Genomic DNA, 15,830 nt, shown 5'->3' with positions numbered 1-15,830 from the left:
AACAATGAAACAAAACCAAATACCAACTAACCATAGGTGACTGCGTCATCCTGGCTAGTGAAGCTCTAGGAGAGGGAAGTTGCCAGGAGACATGTCTCAGCCAGTAGTAACTCTGGTGAACCTCTGCTCCTGTTGGGGAAAAAATTTGCACTTTGGACAGATGGTAGCTTATCTCCCTCTCTCTGTATTAACCTCCCCTGAAAGAAAATGGACTACCAAAATGATTACTAAGTTTGATGAGGTTCCTGAGATGAGTTTTAAAACCCTCCCAACATGTCTACTGCTCTTCTGTCTGCTGGAAGGGTTAGAGGTCTGTAGCTTCATGCTGAGCTTGTGTCTCACACTATCCCTGAGCTCTACACACAGCTCAAGGCTACCACCCTACCTCCTGGGCCTGGGTGCTGTCCCTGTGCTCTTCAACCTTCAACTCAAGACTACCATCCTACACCAAGAACCACAGTCCCATTTTCCATTTTCTAGTGATTATTTGGAGATAAGAGTCTCAACAGTCTTTTGTGCCTGGGCTGGCTTTGAACTGCTATCCTCAGATCTCAGCCTCCTGAGTAGTTAGCATTACAGGTGTGAGCCACGTCTGCTGGCTTATTTCCTTGTTTTCTGTAACAGTTGTTCACCAATCTGAAAAGATACCCTCCTCTGCAGGTTTTTGTCTCTAGCTTCTCAGAAAGCCTCCGCTGGGCACCACTTCTGTGGGTGTGGAAGCTGTGTGTGTGTGTGTGCCTGTGCGAATGTGTGTTTACAGATAGGCTCTTGCCCTTTCCAGGCAGCTATTTTCAGCTCTGTGGCTTTACGTTTCACTTATCCCTCTTAATTAGATACTAGAACAAATCTGGAAGACCAATTCCATTTCTCCTACCTTATTCAATCGGGAGTGGGAGAAATCACTTAGAATTTATGAGGAACCCAGGGTGAAAAGAAAATTAATCTACATAAGTCAGTCCAAGAGGGGACATTGTGCCAGCATGTCCACGGGTCCTTTCCAGCAGGCGGAGCCCAAGACCAGTCCTCTCTGCAGACGTCGGCTCACCCCATGCTCCCGGGTGCTATCACGCTTGTTTTAAGAGTCTCAGACTTCAATGTCAGGTGTCTTCAGGGCAGATGGGAGGGCTGGCCTCTGGCCAGGGCTGGGGAAAGCCGGGGTTGTTCTCCCGCTCATCCCCTCCCCTCATTTTCTCTGTTTTTTTCCCTCCCAATCCCACAATTCGTAAAGTTCATTTCCCAACTAGTGTCTAGTGTCGCCGCTGGATTAGTTCACGCGTTGTCCCACCGTTTCTGGGCTTCCCTTTCCCTTCCTCTTTCCCTGGAACCAGACTCGCCCAGCTCCGCCGGTCAGGACCGGGGCTGTGCGGGAGCCGCCGGCCTGAGTGGCCTTTTTCTGTTCTGCTCCAGAGCTAAGAGAAAATACTATTTGAGGTTGGGTGGGGTCAAGAAGAAAGGCTCTTTTCACCTACAATTGAGGGGGGGAAAAGCCCCTCAAACCCAGGAATGAAGATCTTTTGAAGACTCCACACGCGGCGGGCGCGCGACACCCCTTCGGCCCTCTCGGAATCGTCTACCTCGCCGGGGCTGGTTTCTCTCCTTTCACTGGAGAGGGCTGGACTAGGGCGGGACCAGAGACCAGGGGGCGGGGCCTTGGGCCGGGGGCGGGGCCGGGTGCCAGGGGCGGGGCCGGGGCCGGGGGCGGGGCCGGGGCCGGGGACCGGGGGCGGGGCCGGGGACCGGGGGCGGGGCCGGGGACAGGGCCGGGGGCAGAGCCGGGTGCCAGGGGCGGGGCCGGGGACCAGGAGGCGGGGCCCGGCCACCTCGCGCCCGGTCGCCCTGACGACGGCAACAAGATGGACGCGCTGGAGGGCGGGCTGCTGGGGCCTGACCCTGGGGCCCTGAGCCCCGAGCAGATCGAGGAGCTTCGGAAAATCAAGGTGCGTGGTCCGCGCCTTCTTGCCTTCCTCCATCAATCCAAGTGCAGCGCCCGAGGGAAGGACCCGCCCCCAGACAGAGCGGAACCCCCCCCACACCCCGAGAGAAGGGGAGGGGAGCCTGCCCCGCCCCTGGGTAAAGATCCAGGATTTCTGGGTTTCGAGCTAGGGTCCTGAACAGAGCCCACAGGCATTTTAAAAAAGATTTAAAGTAAGGGTCTGGCTGGAGAAATGGGGCGAAGTTAGTGCTGAAGTCATCTATTCAGATACGAACAAGGATTTAATGACCTCGGTGATCAGTTCCTAAGCCCTAGCAGGAGCTGCTTGAACATGTGGAATCCATGTACAAAGACGGGGTTTGGGCGGCTTCAGCTTACAAGCACCCTGGGGAAAGATCTAGGTTACACAGGAGGTTGTCTCCCCAGCCTTCCACACCCCTGGGATTGAACTGGATCTGTCCCTTCCTGGAGCCTTGGGTGACCCCTTTGCTCTGGCTCCAGATCCAGACTCGGATTGCAAATGAAAAGTACCTAAGGACTCATAAAGAAGTGGAGTTGCTCCTCAGTGGCTTCTTCAGGTAGGTGACTTTCTAGACTGGGTTGTGCAACTAGCAGAAAACATCAGATCTTGCTATAGAGAGATGATGTGAGTGCTCCTGTCCCATTCCCTGCCGCTTCCTGTTTTCTTAAAAGTTAGAAAATATCCCAAGACAAACTTTTTCTTACAATAGAGTGTGTACCTGAGGATATTTTAGTGATCCCTTAAAGATTTCCTTCAGTTATCTCTAGGTTCTTAAATATATTAATGCTCAGGGCCAGGAGTTTGGCCTAGCAGTAGAGTGCTTGCCTAGCATGCACAAAGACCCGTACAACATTCATAGGAAAAACCTGGAAGTGGTGCTGTGGCTCAAATGGTAGAGCACTAGCCTTGAGAAAGCCCAAGGACAATGCTCAGGCCCTGAGTTCAAGCCCCAGGACTGGCAAAATGAATAAATAAAATTTAAAAAATTGATGCTCATTCACTCTAACTGTAAAAATAAATGTATATCATATGACACTTGGAGAGGGAATGGAAGAGGAAATTTGACACTGGGAAACCTAACAAGTAGCCAATGGATGTAAGAACACTTCTCAGCCAGAGGAACTCAAGTTCTGGCTCTTCCCTGCCTGAGAGCATTTTTAGAAAAATCAAGGATTGGATGCCCTTCCATCTTTCCTTCCTTCCTTCCTGCCTGCCTGCCTATCTTTTTTCTTTCTTTTTTCTCTCTTCTTCCTTCATTTCTTTCTTTCTTGGCTGGTCCTGGGGCCTGAACTAAGAGCCTGAGCCTCTTTGTGCTCAAGCCTAGTGCTTTACCATTTGAATAACAGCATCATTTTTGGCCTTTTCTGAATAGTTAATTGGAGATGAGAGTCTTGCTGAGCTTGGTGGCTCAGGCCTATAATCCTAGCTATTCAGGAGGCTGAGATATGAGGATCACAGTTCAAAGCCAGCCTGGGCACAAAAGTCCATGAGACTCTTAGCTCCAGTTAACCACTAGAAAACCGGAAGTGGGGCTATGGCTCAAGGGGTAGGGCAGTAGCTTTGAGCTGAAGAGCTCAGGGACAGTGCCCAGGCCCAGAATTCAAGCCCCATTGCCACAAACAAACAAGAATAAAAGTCTCATGGACTTTTCTGCCTGGTCTGGTTTTAAAGCATGATCCCCAGGTCTCAGCCTCCTGAGTAGCTAGGATTACAGGAGTGAGCCACTAGCACCTGCCTCTCTCACTCTCTCTCTCTTTTCTTTTTGGCCAGTCTTGGGGATGGAACTCAGGGCCTGAGCAATGTCCTTGGGCTTTCTCAAGGCTAGAGCTCTACCACTTGAGCCACAACACCACTTCTAGCTTTTCTATCTATGTGGTACCGAAGAATAGAACCCAGGTCTTTGTGCATGCTAGGCAAGCACTCTACCATTAGGCCAAACTCCCAGCTCCTTCCTTCCTTCCTTCCTTTCTTTCTTTCTTTCTTTCTTTCTTTCTTTCTTTCTTTCTTTCTTTCTCTCTCTCTCTCTCTCTCTCTCTCTCTCTCTCTCTCTCTCTCTCTCTCTCTTTCTTTCTTTCTTTCTTTCTTTCTTTCCTGTCTGTCTGTCTGTCTGTCTGTCTGTCTGTCTGTCTGTACTGGTACTATATAGGTAGGTACTGGAGCTTGAACTCAGGGCCTGGGTGTTGTCCTTTAGCTTTTTCCACTCAAAACTACCTGTTGAACCACATCTCCACTTCTGAGTTTTGGTAGCATCTTGGGAGATAAGAGTCTCACAAGCCAGATGCTAGTGGCTCACGCCTGTAATCCTAAATGCTTAAGAGGCTAAGATCTCAGGATTATGGCTCAAAGTGCTCCAGGCTGGAAAGTCTGTGAGACTCTTACCTCTAATTAATCACCAAAGGGTGAGGAGAGGGAAGCAGGAAATGGAGCTGCGGCTCCAGGAGTAGAGTGCTATCCTTGAACAAAATACCTCAGGGACAGCACCCAGGTCTTGAGTTCAAGCCCCAGGCTCTGCCTCCTCCCCTCAAGAAAGTCTCACAGACTTTTCTGCCTGGGTTTCATACTGTCATCCTCAGATCTCAGTCTCCTGAGTAGGTAGGATTATAGGCATGAGCCACCAATGCCTAAAAAAGAGAGACCATTTCCAGCGTATCCTGGAAAATGTCCTTTTCCTCCCCAACACCACATTTCAGCTCCCCTCTTGCTTGAATGAAAAAAATCTAAAGCGATATCAGACAAAAGACCTGAAGGAAAAATAAATCATGGCGCAACAATGGGTGCAAATAACAGAGCTTGCTCAAATACTGTTTGGTTATAGGCAAGTCAGCAAGGGAAGGTTTAAATAATAATAATGCCTTCCATTTCCAGGCATTGCTTTGTTTCCCTACATCAGCAGTCATCATAGTGCATTGTGATTGTGTTGTCAATCTTCTGTTTCTGGTCCAAAGTTCCAAGCTGGCAGAGCCACGTGTGTGTCCCGGTGCCCATGCAATATGTGGCATCTTTTTTTGCCAGCCCTAAACTCATGGCCTGAGCACTGTCCTTGGACTTTCTCAAGGCTAGAGCTCTACCACTTGAGCCTCAGCACCACTTCCGGCTTTTTCTAAGTATGTGGTACCAAGGAATCGAACCCGGGTCTTCGTGCATGCTAGGCAAGCACTCTACCACTAGGCCAAACTCCCGGCCCATGGGCCATCGCTTTTGAACCTTTTCTTCTAAAGGGAAGTGAAGAAGGTCATGGCTTGTGGTCTAAGTAAGTAATGATCCCAGCTGAGAGATTGGAGAAAAGTGTTGATAAAAGCTTTGAATTATATTTCCAGCACCAGAGATTAGAAAGAACAATGGGGGCCCAGGAGTTTGGCCTAGTGGTAGAGTGTTTACTTGGCATTCACGAAGAGCCAGGTTCCATTCCTCAGTACCACATGCATATAAAGAAGCCAGAAGTGGTGCTGTGGCTCAAGTGGTAGAGCTCTAACCTTGAGAAAGCCCAAGGACAGTGCTCAGGACTTGAGCTCAAGCCCCAGGACTGGGGGTGGTAAATGAGGATGGCATGTCTGAATCACATGCCCAGTGTGGCTCTGTTCTGTTTCTCTGCTTGCCCAGGAACAGTTTCCAAGGGGAGTCTGGTTAGAATGGGCTGGGCCCCAGCTGCCTTCCTTCCCTCCTGTACTGTCCCCATCTCCAAGGTGAGCCCGGCCAGGCTTTTCCTTTTGCTGCCCCTGAAGCTCTCCCAAACAGAATTCTGTTTCCCTTTAGGCTGTTCTCTGGGATGGAGAGGGCTGGTGTTGGAAGTATAGGGAGTTGCTTTGCTTGCTTGTTTGGCACTCTGGTTATTATTATATTGTTTTTGCCAGTCTTGGGGCTTGAACTCAGGGCCTGAACACTGTCCTTGGACTTTCTCAAGGTTAGAGCTCTACAACTGAGTCACAGCACTACTTCAAGCTTTTTTTCTATGTATGTGGTCCCGAGGAATCAAACCCAGGTCTTTGTGCATGCTAGGCAAGCACTCTACCACTAGGCCAAACTCCTGGCCTCTGGTTATTTGTTTTGAGTGCTAACAGAGTGAGCCAGAATCAGCCCAGCATTGGACTGGCTACTCCCCCAGCCCTTCCTGTGAGAAACAGGAGAGAGCAGGACTATCCCTGCCGCGCACGTCTCTGCTCTGGACTCCCTCCCTGAGAAGTTATGCACCATTTTTTTTTTTTCTTTGCCAGTCCTGGGCTTGAGCTCAGGGCCTGAGCACTGTCCTTGGACTTTCTCAAGGCTAGAGCTCTACCACTTGAGCCTCAGCACCACTTCCGGCTTTTTTCTATGTATGTGGTACCGAGGAATTGAACCCGGGTCTTCATGCATGCTAGGCAAGCACTTTAACCACTAGGCCAAACTCCTGGCCCCTTATGCACCATTCTTAATTTCCTCTTGCATTTTCTGGATCCTAGAGATTTATGGCCATTCAGTCACAGCCCTTTGCTGTGTCACAGAAATACTATGTGCACAACTCTTAATACCTTTGTGATAAACTGTCAAGCTTAGCCTGCAAATTCTGTTTTGTAAAAAATGCTTAACCTGCTGGATGGTTTCGTCCTTGTGGTTACTGACTTAGGAGCATCCTACGGCGACGTCATAAGGTGACAACAACCTGTGTGTCGTTATGATCACCTGTGTGTGGTGTTTACCTTTAAAAGCTCAGCCCCACTTGGGGCCGGGAGTTTGGCCTAGTGGTAGAGTGCTTGCCTAGCATGCATGAAGACCCAGGTTCGATTCCTCGCTACCACATACATAGAAAAAAGCCAGACGTGGTGCTGAGGCTCAAGTGGTAGAGCTCTAGCCTTGAGAAAGTCCAAGGACAGTGCTCAGGCCCTGAGCTCAAGCCCAAGACAGGCAAAACAAAACAAAACAAAGCTCAGCTCCACTGAAGCTACCAGCCTGAAGGTGAAGAGCAGTTGCCTCCCAGCTGTTAAAATGACTCCTAGCTCAAGTCACTGAGTGCTGGTGACCTTCATGCTGTGGGGTCAAGTCCCATCTCCATGGCAGAGATTCAATACTGCCAACTTTAGACCTGAATAATTAAAAGAATAGGAATCAAACTTATTTTAGCTACCTTGAAATCTTGAGTTTGGGTCTGAAGAGATGTCAGCTGTGTGTGAAATTGTAGAAAGACTTTGTTAATTGCAAATACCCAATCTTCCTAAATCATAGCAGCAGTTACGTAATTCCTTGGCTGGAAAAATCTTCAGTGGTTCTACATTACTTTTTTTTTCTTGTTCCAAAACATGCCTTTGAAATATACAGAGAGGTGACAGATCCTAAGCTGGATGAACTTTCCCATGCCAGTGATTCTAACGTCCAGATGAAGACAGCAGACCTTACCAGAACTCCAGACCCACTGTGACCTGTGTGTGTCCTGGAGCTTGAACTCAAGGGCCTGGGTGCCATCTCTGAATAGCATTTTTTGCTCAAGGCTAGCATTCTAGCACTTCAGCCATAGCTCCACTTCTGACTTTTTGGTGGTTAACTGGAAATGAGAGTCCATGAACTTTCCTACAGGTGCTGGCTCTAAACCATGATTCTCAGGTCTCAGCCTCTTAAGTAGCTGACTACAGGTGTGAGCCACCAGCATCCAGCTTGTGACTCCTTTTGGTCGCATCATTTTTGTTTGTCTCTGGGAGAGTCTCATCATGTAGCCCAGGTCGGTCTCAAACTCTCAGTCCTCCTGCCTCAGCTTCATTGGGAGAAGTACAGGTGTGAACTGTCATGCCTGGCTCTAGCGTTCCGATTTCTATTGGCACAGATTCATTTTGCATTTTATATAAATGGAGTTTTATAATATATACTCTTTGGTGCCTTAATAGTCGATCCTCCATTTTCATTTCAGTGTGTGACTATACCACATGTTAGGGATCTATAGCCATTGTCTCACATCCTTGCAGTGTTGGGGATTAAAGCTAGCGACTCCTGCGTACAGAGTGCACACACTACCACCAAGCTCCCCCTCCAGTCCTTCCATTGTCTTTTCCATTTGTCGGTGTGCCCTGGACTGCCCTGAACCAGCCAGACTGAACTCTGGAGCTCATCCTCTGAGTTCATGGAGTAGAGGCACAGATACCTGCGGTTGTTCTGCGCTCTGGAAAAACACAGGCCATCCTGAGATCCCTAGCTGTAATTTCAAGGAAGTCTTAGTTTGTAGAATATCTTCTTCCCTTTATGGGTTTTGGTTCTGGCTGTTTCCCAGAATAATCATCATCTCTTCCTCCTCCTCCCTCTTCGTGGGTCTTGGGGCTTGAACTCTGGGCCTAGGCACTGTCCCTGAGCTCAAGGCTACCACCCTACCCTGGGCCTGGGCGTTGTCCCTGAGCTCTTCCGCTTAAGGCTACTGCCCTACCCCTGAGCTACAGCTCCACTTCCCATTTTCTAGAGGTTAATTGGAGATAAGGGTCTCAGGTTCTTTAGTGCCTCGGCTGGCTTTGAACCTTGATCCTCAGATCTCCGCCTCTGAGTAGCTCAGATTACAGGCGTGAGCCACCAGGCCCCACTGAATTTGAAATGTTCTTATCCTTCAGCCCTCACCTACCAAAGAAATCTAATGTGTGCTGCCAGTGTCTCAGTGCCAGCTATAAGGGGAAGGCTTTTGGGAACTTACCTGGTCTCTTTTACTTCCCTGTAACTTATTTAAGGTACTGCTAGATTGCATTTTAAGAAATGCATCAATCCTTCGTTTTTGTGCAGTTAATTTACACATAATTTGTACTCAACAATCAAATTGAAATAGAGAAGGGAAATAAACCATTAATTTGCCTCTAATGAGGCTTTGCTTTTCCTGCTCACAGCTGGCTCTCTACCATTTGAGCCATGCCTCCAGGCTGGTTTCTAACTGCAATCCTCCAGGTGCAGTCTCTTAAGTAGCTGGGATTACAGCCATGAGCCACCCATGCCCTGCTTGGGAAGCAGAGTTATTAAAGCTCTGGTACTGAAGCTTAGGGCTTCCTGGGCAGAGAGGCCCTGGCCAAGAGTACGTGTGAAGTGGGGCTGGTGGGCAAGGCAACATATGTAGCTAGCACTGACCTTGGCGTTAAAAACTAGGGCCCTCTATTTACTGTCTTTATGAATTTGGGCAAATGATTAACCTTTGAAAGGTTTGGTTTCTTCATATGTAAACCAGGGACATACTAATTGTCATTTTACAGCAATGTTGTAAAGCAAGATCACATCAGTGAACATATTTTATGAACCCATAAAGCTTTTCAATAGGGCTGGGAATGTGGCTTAGTGGTAGAGTGCTTGCTTAGCACTCTACCCTGGGTTCGATTCCTCAATACCACAAAAACAGAAAAACTCAGAAGTGGTGCTGTGGCTCAAATGGTAGAGTGCTAGCCTTAAGCACAGGGAAGCTCAGGGATAGAGCCCAGGCCCTGAATTCAAGCCCCAGGTAAAAATCAAAACCAAAAAACAAACCTGAACAACTTTTCCATGACCTGAGTGAAATTGGGACTTCAGGTGTTAATCATGGTTTGCTTGCTGTACCCAGGGCTAATTGCCACCTGAAATCCATCTTCTCAGAGCCTGAGTTGAAGAAAAGTCATTTGTCTGTGTCTCCCTGGATTGCTGGCTTGGAGAGCGGGGTCTCCCGCCACACGCTGTGCACTGCAGCAACCTGAAGGATCCTTAAAGCTTGACTGACCTGCTACCTTTCCTCTGAATATTTTCTTGCAGACAACTGTTCCTGGAAAGACCTGGCAACATCCTAGAGTTTGCTGCGGGTAAGATTGGAAATTTAGGCTTGGACAGGCTCAGGATCCTGGGAGCTTTCTTTTTTTGCCAGATGTCCCCCCTGGGAGCTCTTGTCAGAAGGCTTCTTTGCTGCTCTGCTGTCATTTCCTCAAAATGAGGCCAGATAAGAACTGAGGCAGAACTTTCTCTTGGTGAGGATTGTTAAGAATTTTGAAATTCCCGGAGGAAGACACATGCATCCCTTTTCTCTGGATATCTTACTTGGGTTCCTGACCCTGGCTGCATATTAGAATCACCGGGGGAGCTTTTAAAACATGCTGGTGCACAGGCCCCACCCCTAGAGATGTTTTATTTGATTAGTCTGGGGTGGGGCCTAGTAGCAATAACTTCAAAGGCTCCCCAGGTGACTCTAATGGACTTGGTTGCCCTGAGATGGCTTAAGGTCAGTGGTATTTAGTGGAACTGGGAAAGAGCTGGACCATTTCTTGAACGAGCAGGTCAAATTCTCAGGGAAGGAAAGCTAAGTGCGTCTTTGCTATAGCAGATGGAGCCTGTGACTCGCCCTCTGCTGGGGTAAAAAAATCATTCTTCTGTCGTCATCCTGCAGAGCATGGCCCTCTTTAGAGAGGCTGTGCTCAGAGACAGGAGCTGGCAAGCCTAGGGAAGTCAAGAATAACCCTTGGCATTTCTTTACACCTCAAAAAGGGCTGGGAACCAAAAACTGAGAATCTCTAGTCCTCTGAGGGTATCCTGTGTGTCAGCAGACAAGGAGCAAATGGCTCTGGGTGGCTGGACAAAGAGCTGGAATGGATCTGTCTGGGTTTGCCCTCCATGTGGATTGGAGTTCCACGAGCTAGGACAGTGGCCTAGGAACTTGCTGTGACCACTTGCCTGCTCATAGTCCCTAGAGGGCAGGAGTCCCCAGCTAGGACAAAGCCATCCTCTTAGCAAAGGACGCTGTCTCCCAATCCTTTCCACTTTAGTATAAATGATTTCTTCTCCTCCTCCTCTTTTTTTTTTTTTATCCCAGATTATTTCACGGATCCAAGACTTCCCAGCAAGATTCACACGCAGCTAATTAAAGACAAGAAAGCAGCTTAATTAGCAAAATCCGGATGCTCAGCTGTTGGGAGAGACCAGACTGAACGAGCCTCGAGCCTCCGGTGGGTGTTAGCCTCACTTAGGCGAGGAAGTGGCTTCACTCTGTTGGTCTAGGGTGCAAGGAAGAAAGCAAGCAGGAAAAGGCGGGAGGAGTGTTAGGGCTTAGCACCTTTGCTCTGTCTCCCTGCCACTGTGAGATGCCCCAGTTAGTTGCAAAGAGCAACAGAGAGATGGAGGGGGGTCCTTAGCACCACCCTGAGGCTGAGAAGGGGGAGCACTTACCCACTGTGCCTTTCAGATTGGGTGCTTTCTACTCTCTTTAAACCAGGCTGTGCTGCCAGGTGCCAGTGGCTCACGCCTGTAATCCTAGCTGCTCGGGAAGCTGAAAGCTGAGGTGCTGAGCAGAGATTCTTTTATCTTCAGTTAACCAGCAAAAGCTCTGGCTTAAGTGTGCCAACCTTGAGTGAAAAGGCTAAGGGAGGGGCTGGGAATTTGGCCTAGTGGTAGAGTGCTTGCCTAGCATGCACGAAGACCTGGGTTCCATTGTTTGATAGCACACACATAGAACAAGCCATAAGTGGTGCTGTGGCTCAAGTAGTAGAGCTCTAGCCTTAAAGGCCAAGGGCAGTGCTCAGGCCCTGAGTTCAAGCCCCAGGACTGCCAAAACAAAACAACAACAAGGAGCTGGGAGTTTGGCCTAATGGTAGAGTGCTTGCTTGCCTAGCATGCATGAAGACCCGGGTTCGATTCCTTGGTACCACATACATAGAAAAAAGCTGGAAGTGGTGCTGAGGCTCAAGTGGTAGAGCTCTACCCATGAAAAAGTCCAAGGACAGTGCTCAAGCCCTGAGCTCAAGCCCAGGACTGGCAAAAACAAAAACAAAAAAACCCTTTTTAAAACCCATTATGTACAGAATCCAAATCCTCAAGCCATAGTATTAGGTCAAAAAAAACAAAAACAAAAAAAAACCCCAAAACCCAGGCTGTGCCATTAATGTTATTGTACCTGTTTGTCAAGCAGAATGACTGTTGAAAGTGTTCTGAAGGCCGGGATTTTTTTTTATGTGTGGTGGGAAAGGGCTGCACTCCTGACTTAGCAGATCCATTTCTGTTTTGCAGGGTCATCTGACAGCCTGAGAGCCCTGGTGCCGTCAGTGTGGGTTTTCAAAATGCCTTGGGCTCTGTCTGCTGTCTCAAAGGCTTTTAAAAATCTCATTAAAACCAGATCTTCCTGCTCATAGCCGTGTTTCACTGGGGGAGGGAGGAGGCCCACGGGTCTGGTTCTCAGCCCTAGTGGCAGGGACCTTCCCACAGTGGCTCCCACAGCCCAGGCCAGAGCTGGGGCTCTGTGAGGACCAAGCTGGTCATGATGGAACAGGAGCAGGAAGTTCAACATCTCTCCGCCAGGGCTACTGGACAGAGTGCAAGCAACCCTTGACTGATTTCTTTCTATGGAAGCGGTGGTGAGAGGATAAGGCTGGAGGATGTCACAGGAGCTTGAGATTAGATATTGAGAACCCACTGTGGTCTGAATAGTGTGAAGTAGGAGCTTGGCAGGAGACTCAGAAGGAGGTGGGCTTTGTTCTTGGGTGCAGGCTGTCCATTGCTAGAGTGGAGCAGTTGATGAAGTCTTTTTCAGGCTTTCAAGGCTTGGGGTGTATGTGTGTATCTCCCTCTCTGGTCTCTACAATATAAAAAGCACCTCTCACCTTTGCATTACTTGTCAACATCACCATGGCAACAGGAGCACAGACCAAAGCAGGGATTGTATTATTTTTTTATTTCCCTTGTTTCTGCTTGCCTTGTTCGCAGCTGCCATCACCTGTGGTAGAAGCAGCACCAAAACAGGTCACTTAAAGAACTATTAAAATGACTTAAAACATAAGCTGAGGAATAGGATCCTGAAAAGTTATTTTAAGTGCTTTCAGAATTGCACTTTGGCAGCTCTGGGCACTAAGAACGAGATATCATTGTTTAGAAAATCCAAACAAAGCCTCTAGCAAAAAAAAGAAAATCCTGTGATCCCAGCACTCAGGAGGTGGAGGTAGGAGGACGTGAGTTTGAGACCAGCCCTATAGCTCTGTTTCAAAAAAAAAAAAAAATCCTAGTTAGGCACCTTGGCTCACGCCTGTAATCCTAGCTAAAGGAGGCTGAGATCTGAGGATCAAGGTTCAGAGCCAGCCCTCAGCCCAGGCACAAAAGGACCTGAGACTCTTCAATTAGGCTCTAGAAAGCTGGAAGTGGGGCTTGGCTCAAGGATAGGGCAGTAGCCTTGAGCTGAATAGCTCAGGGACAGTGCCCAGGCTGAGTTCAAGCCCCATGACCCACGAAGAATAAAAAAATAAAATAATAATAATGTTGTTCTGGTCTTGGAGCTTGAACTCAGGACCTGGGCACTATCTGTGACTTTTCTTTTTGCTTAAGGTTAGCACTCTATCACTTGAGCCACAGCTCCACCTCTGGCTTTTTGGTGGTTCACTAGAGGTAAGAGTCTTATGGAATTTCCTGCCTGGGCTGACTTTGAACCACAATCCTTAGATTTGTTCCTTCTCTCTCCACTACACACTTGCTGTTTTCCAGGGCCAGGTGAGATTTTAATAAGGGAGTGTATGACAGGTTGAACTTTTTGGTGTGAACCTGAGTGTAATGCCTTGAGCTGAAAACGAGAAGCAGTAATGGGCAGTAAACACTAGTTGTCTTACCTGGCCTTGCCTGGCTTGATGTCAGTTGAGAACGTGTTTAACTGCAGTAACATAAACCGAATTTACGACGATGTAAACAAATAGGTTATTTTGCTCACCTGATAGTGTTAACAAGCAGGATTCAGTTTTAGAGATGTGGACAAGTATCCAGAGCAGGCCTTTTCTGTCTTTCTCCTGTCCCAGCCTTGGCCGGCTTCACTTGGTGCCAAGGAAGCTTCTGCAGTGCCAGGTAGCATTTCAGCATTTCAGGCAGGAGATGGGAGAAGAACTTTATCAGCAGCAGACTCTGACCCTTTTCTTTTCTTCTCTTTCTTTCTTTTTTTTTTTTTTTTGCCAGTCCTGGGCTTCAGCTCAGGGCGTGAGCACTGTCCTTGGGCTTTCTCAAAGTCAGAGCTCTACCACTTGAGCCACAGCACCACTTCTGGCTTTTTTCTATGTATGTGGGACTGAGGAATCGAACCTGGGTCTTTGTGCATGCTAGGCAAGCACTCTACCACTAGGCCAAACTCCCGGTCCCTGACTCTGGCCCTTTTCATCATGGAAGAAAATATTTTTGGAAGTCCCAGGGACCAAAGTAGGATCATGTGACCCACCCTGGGTGCAAAAGAGACCCAGGCAGAGACAAAAGGTGGAAGGGCTGGGACTGGTGGCTCAGGTCTGTGATCCTAGCTACTCAGGAGGCTAAGTTCTAAGGATCAAGGTGTGAAGCCAGCCCAGGTAGAAAAGTTTCTGTGAGACTTTTTTTTTCCTGTCCTGGGGCTTGAACTCAGGGCCTGGGCACTTTTTGCTCAAGGCTAGTGCTCTGCCACTTGAGCCACAGAACCACTTCCGGATTTTTCTGAGTATGTGGTACTGAGGAATGAAACCCAGGGCTTTGTGGATACGAGGCCAGCACTCTACCACTAGGCTACGCTCTTCCCCACCCCATGAGACTCTTATCTCCAATTAGCTAGAAGTGGCAGTGTGGCCTAAGTGGTAGAGCCTTGAGTACAAATTGGTTTAGGGACAGCACCCAGGCCACAAGTTCAAGCTTCACAACAATAAGGAAGTTCCTGTACTTTAGAAACAAAATTCAGATTCCAGGGTCTTTTCTGCCTCTTGGACCTCTTTCTTCCCACCTGGCTTTGTGCCAGCCTTACTCATCTGTCTTCTTCATATGTGTCAACATAGTTCCCAGGTCAGAGGTTTTGAATTCTCTCCCTGTTCTTTCTCCCAGATTGGCCCAGGACTGGTGGGATGATGTGAAGAGGGGAAGAGAAAAGCCCACCAAGAGCAGCTTCTGTCCCTCAGCACATCTGGAGGGGGTAACTGCTGGCACTGGTTTGGGGCCTGCACCTCTGAAGTATTCCTCCTTTATCATAGGGGAGGAGCTGCAGGACCAGTAAGAGCCTATACAAGTGTGTTGTCTCTTCTAGAAAGAGAATCCAGGCCAGGAACTTGGCCTAGTGGTTAAAGTGCTTGCCTAGCATGCACGAAGACCCGGGTTCGATTCCTTGGTACCACATATATAGAAAAAGCTGGAAGTGGTGCTGAGACTCAAGTGGTAGAGCTCTAGCCTTGAGAAAGTCCAAGGACAGTGCTCAGGCCCTAAGCTCAAGCCCAGGACTGGCAAAAAAAAAAAAAAAAAAAAAAGAGAATCCAGCACAGCCCTCCATGCCAGTGGTTTTCACAGACATCTTAGACCTGTGCAAGCGCCTGTTAGAAAAGCTGGGAAATTGAATACTGCAGCTATAGATGGCTGTGTGTCGCTGTCTCAAAGAATTTTCTCCTAGGGATCCAGCCTTCCCCCAAATTTTTAATATTAATTAGAATATGCTTTTCCCCCAGCTATTTTCTATCACATCCAGTTCTGTTTTCTTCATAGCACTTTTCACTCAGATATTTATTTGATCTTTTCTGGCTGTGGCCAAATCCTAGGAGCTCCAGCAAGGGCAGGCCTTATCAGGTCTCTTCAGCCCTGCACGGCTGGCACCTACAGTAGCATCTGGTACAGCTGTTCAGTACACATTTGCTGAATGGATGGATGTTTAGATGGCTGTGCAGCTGGAAACTGCAGGATGAATTGTTGGTCAATGCAGTGGCACAAAAGTAGGAAATGCAGCCGGATGCTGGTGGCTCCTGGCTGAAATCCTAGCTACTCAGGAAGCTGAGATCTGATAATTGCAGTTCAAGGCCAGCCTGGGCAGGAAAGTCTATGAGACTCTTTTTATTGTAATTAGTAAAAGGGTTACATGATATTTGCCAGATAGAAGGTGCATTAATTCACATACATTGATACCCTTTCACATGTCTTGGTACCCATTTCCCTCCCCCCCACTGGAGACTCTTATCTCCAGTAAACTACTCA

The 15,830-nt window shown here is 48.3% G+C and overlaps 1 protein-coding gene across 1 annotated transcript; it reads left to right on the top strand.

Annotated features, from left to right (window-relative positions):
* The first annotated feature begins 1,825 nt into the window (after positions 1 to 1,825).
* Riiad1 (regulatory subunit of type II PKA R-subunit domain containing 1) lies at positions 1,826 to 12,019 on the top strand. Its single transcript, XM_090339897.1, has 5 exons — positions 1,826 to 1,937; positions 2,435 to 2,511; positions 9,663 to 9,709; positions 10,711 to 10,843; positions 11,901 to 12,019. Exons 1-4 carry the CDS (start codon positions 1,854 to 1,856, stop codon positions 10,779 to 10,781), a joined length of 279 nt encoding a protein of 92 aa, XP_090196023.1. The 5' UTR covers positions 1,826 to 1,853; the 3' UTR covers positions 10,782 to 10,843; positions 11,901 to 12,019.
* Positions 12,020 to 15,830: the final 3,811 nt, after the last annotated feature.

The sequence above is a fragment of the Megascapheus bottae genome, chromosome 10, assembly GCF_031878675.1.
Source record: "Megascapheus bottae isolate mThoBot1 chromosome 10, mThoBot2.hap1, whole genome shotgun sequence".
Classification (NCBI taxonomy): Eukaryota; Metazoa; Chordata; class Mammalia; order Rodentia; family Geomyidae; genus Megascapheus; species Megascapheus bottae.
This window is presented reverse-complemented; position numbering and strand designations above follow the sequence as displayed.

Bases quoted from the DNA above. Each gene is read 5' to 3' on its own strand.
- Riiad1 (XM_090339897.1), top strand. From the start codon at position 1,854: ATGGACGCGCTGGAGGGCGGGCTGCTGGGGCCTGACCCTGGGGCCCTG. The intron at 2,512-9,662 runs GTAGGTGACTTT...ATTTTCTTGCAG, and splicing joins CTCCTCAGTGGCTTCTTCAG to ACAACTGTTCCTGGAAAGAC. The intron at 9,710-10,710 runs GTAAGATTGGAA...TTTTTATCCCAG, and splicing joins CATCCTAGAGTTTGCTGCGG to ATTATTTCACGGATCCAAGA.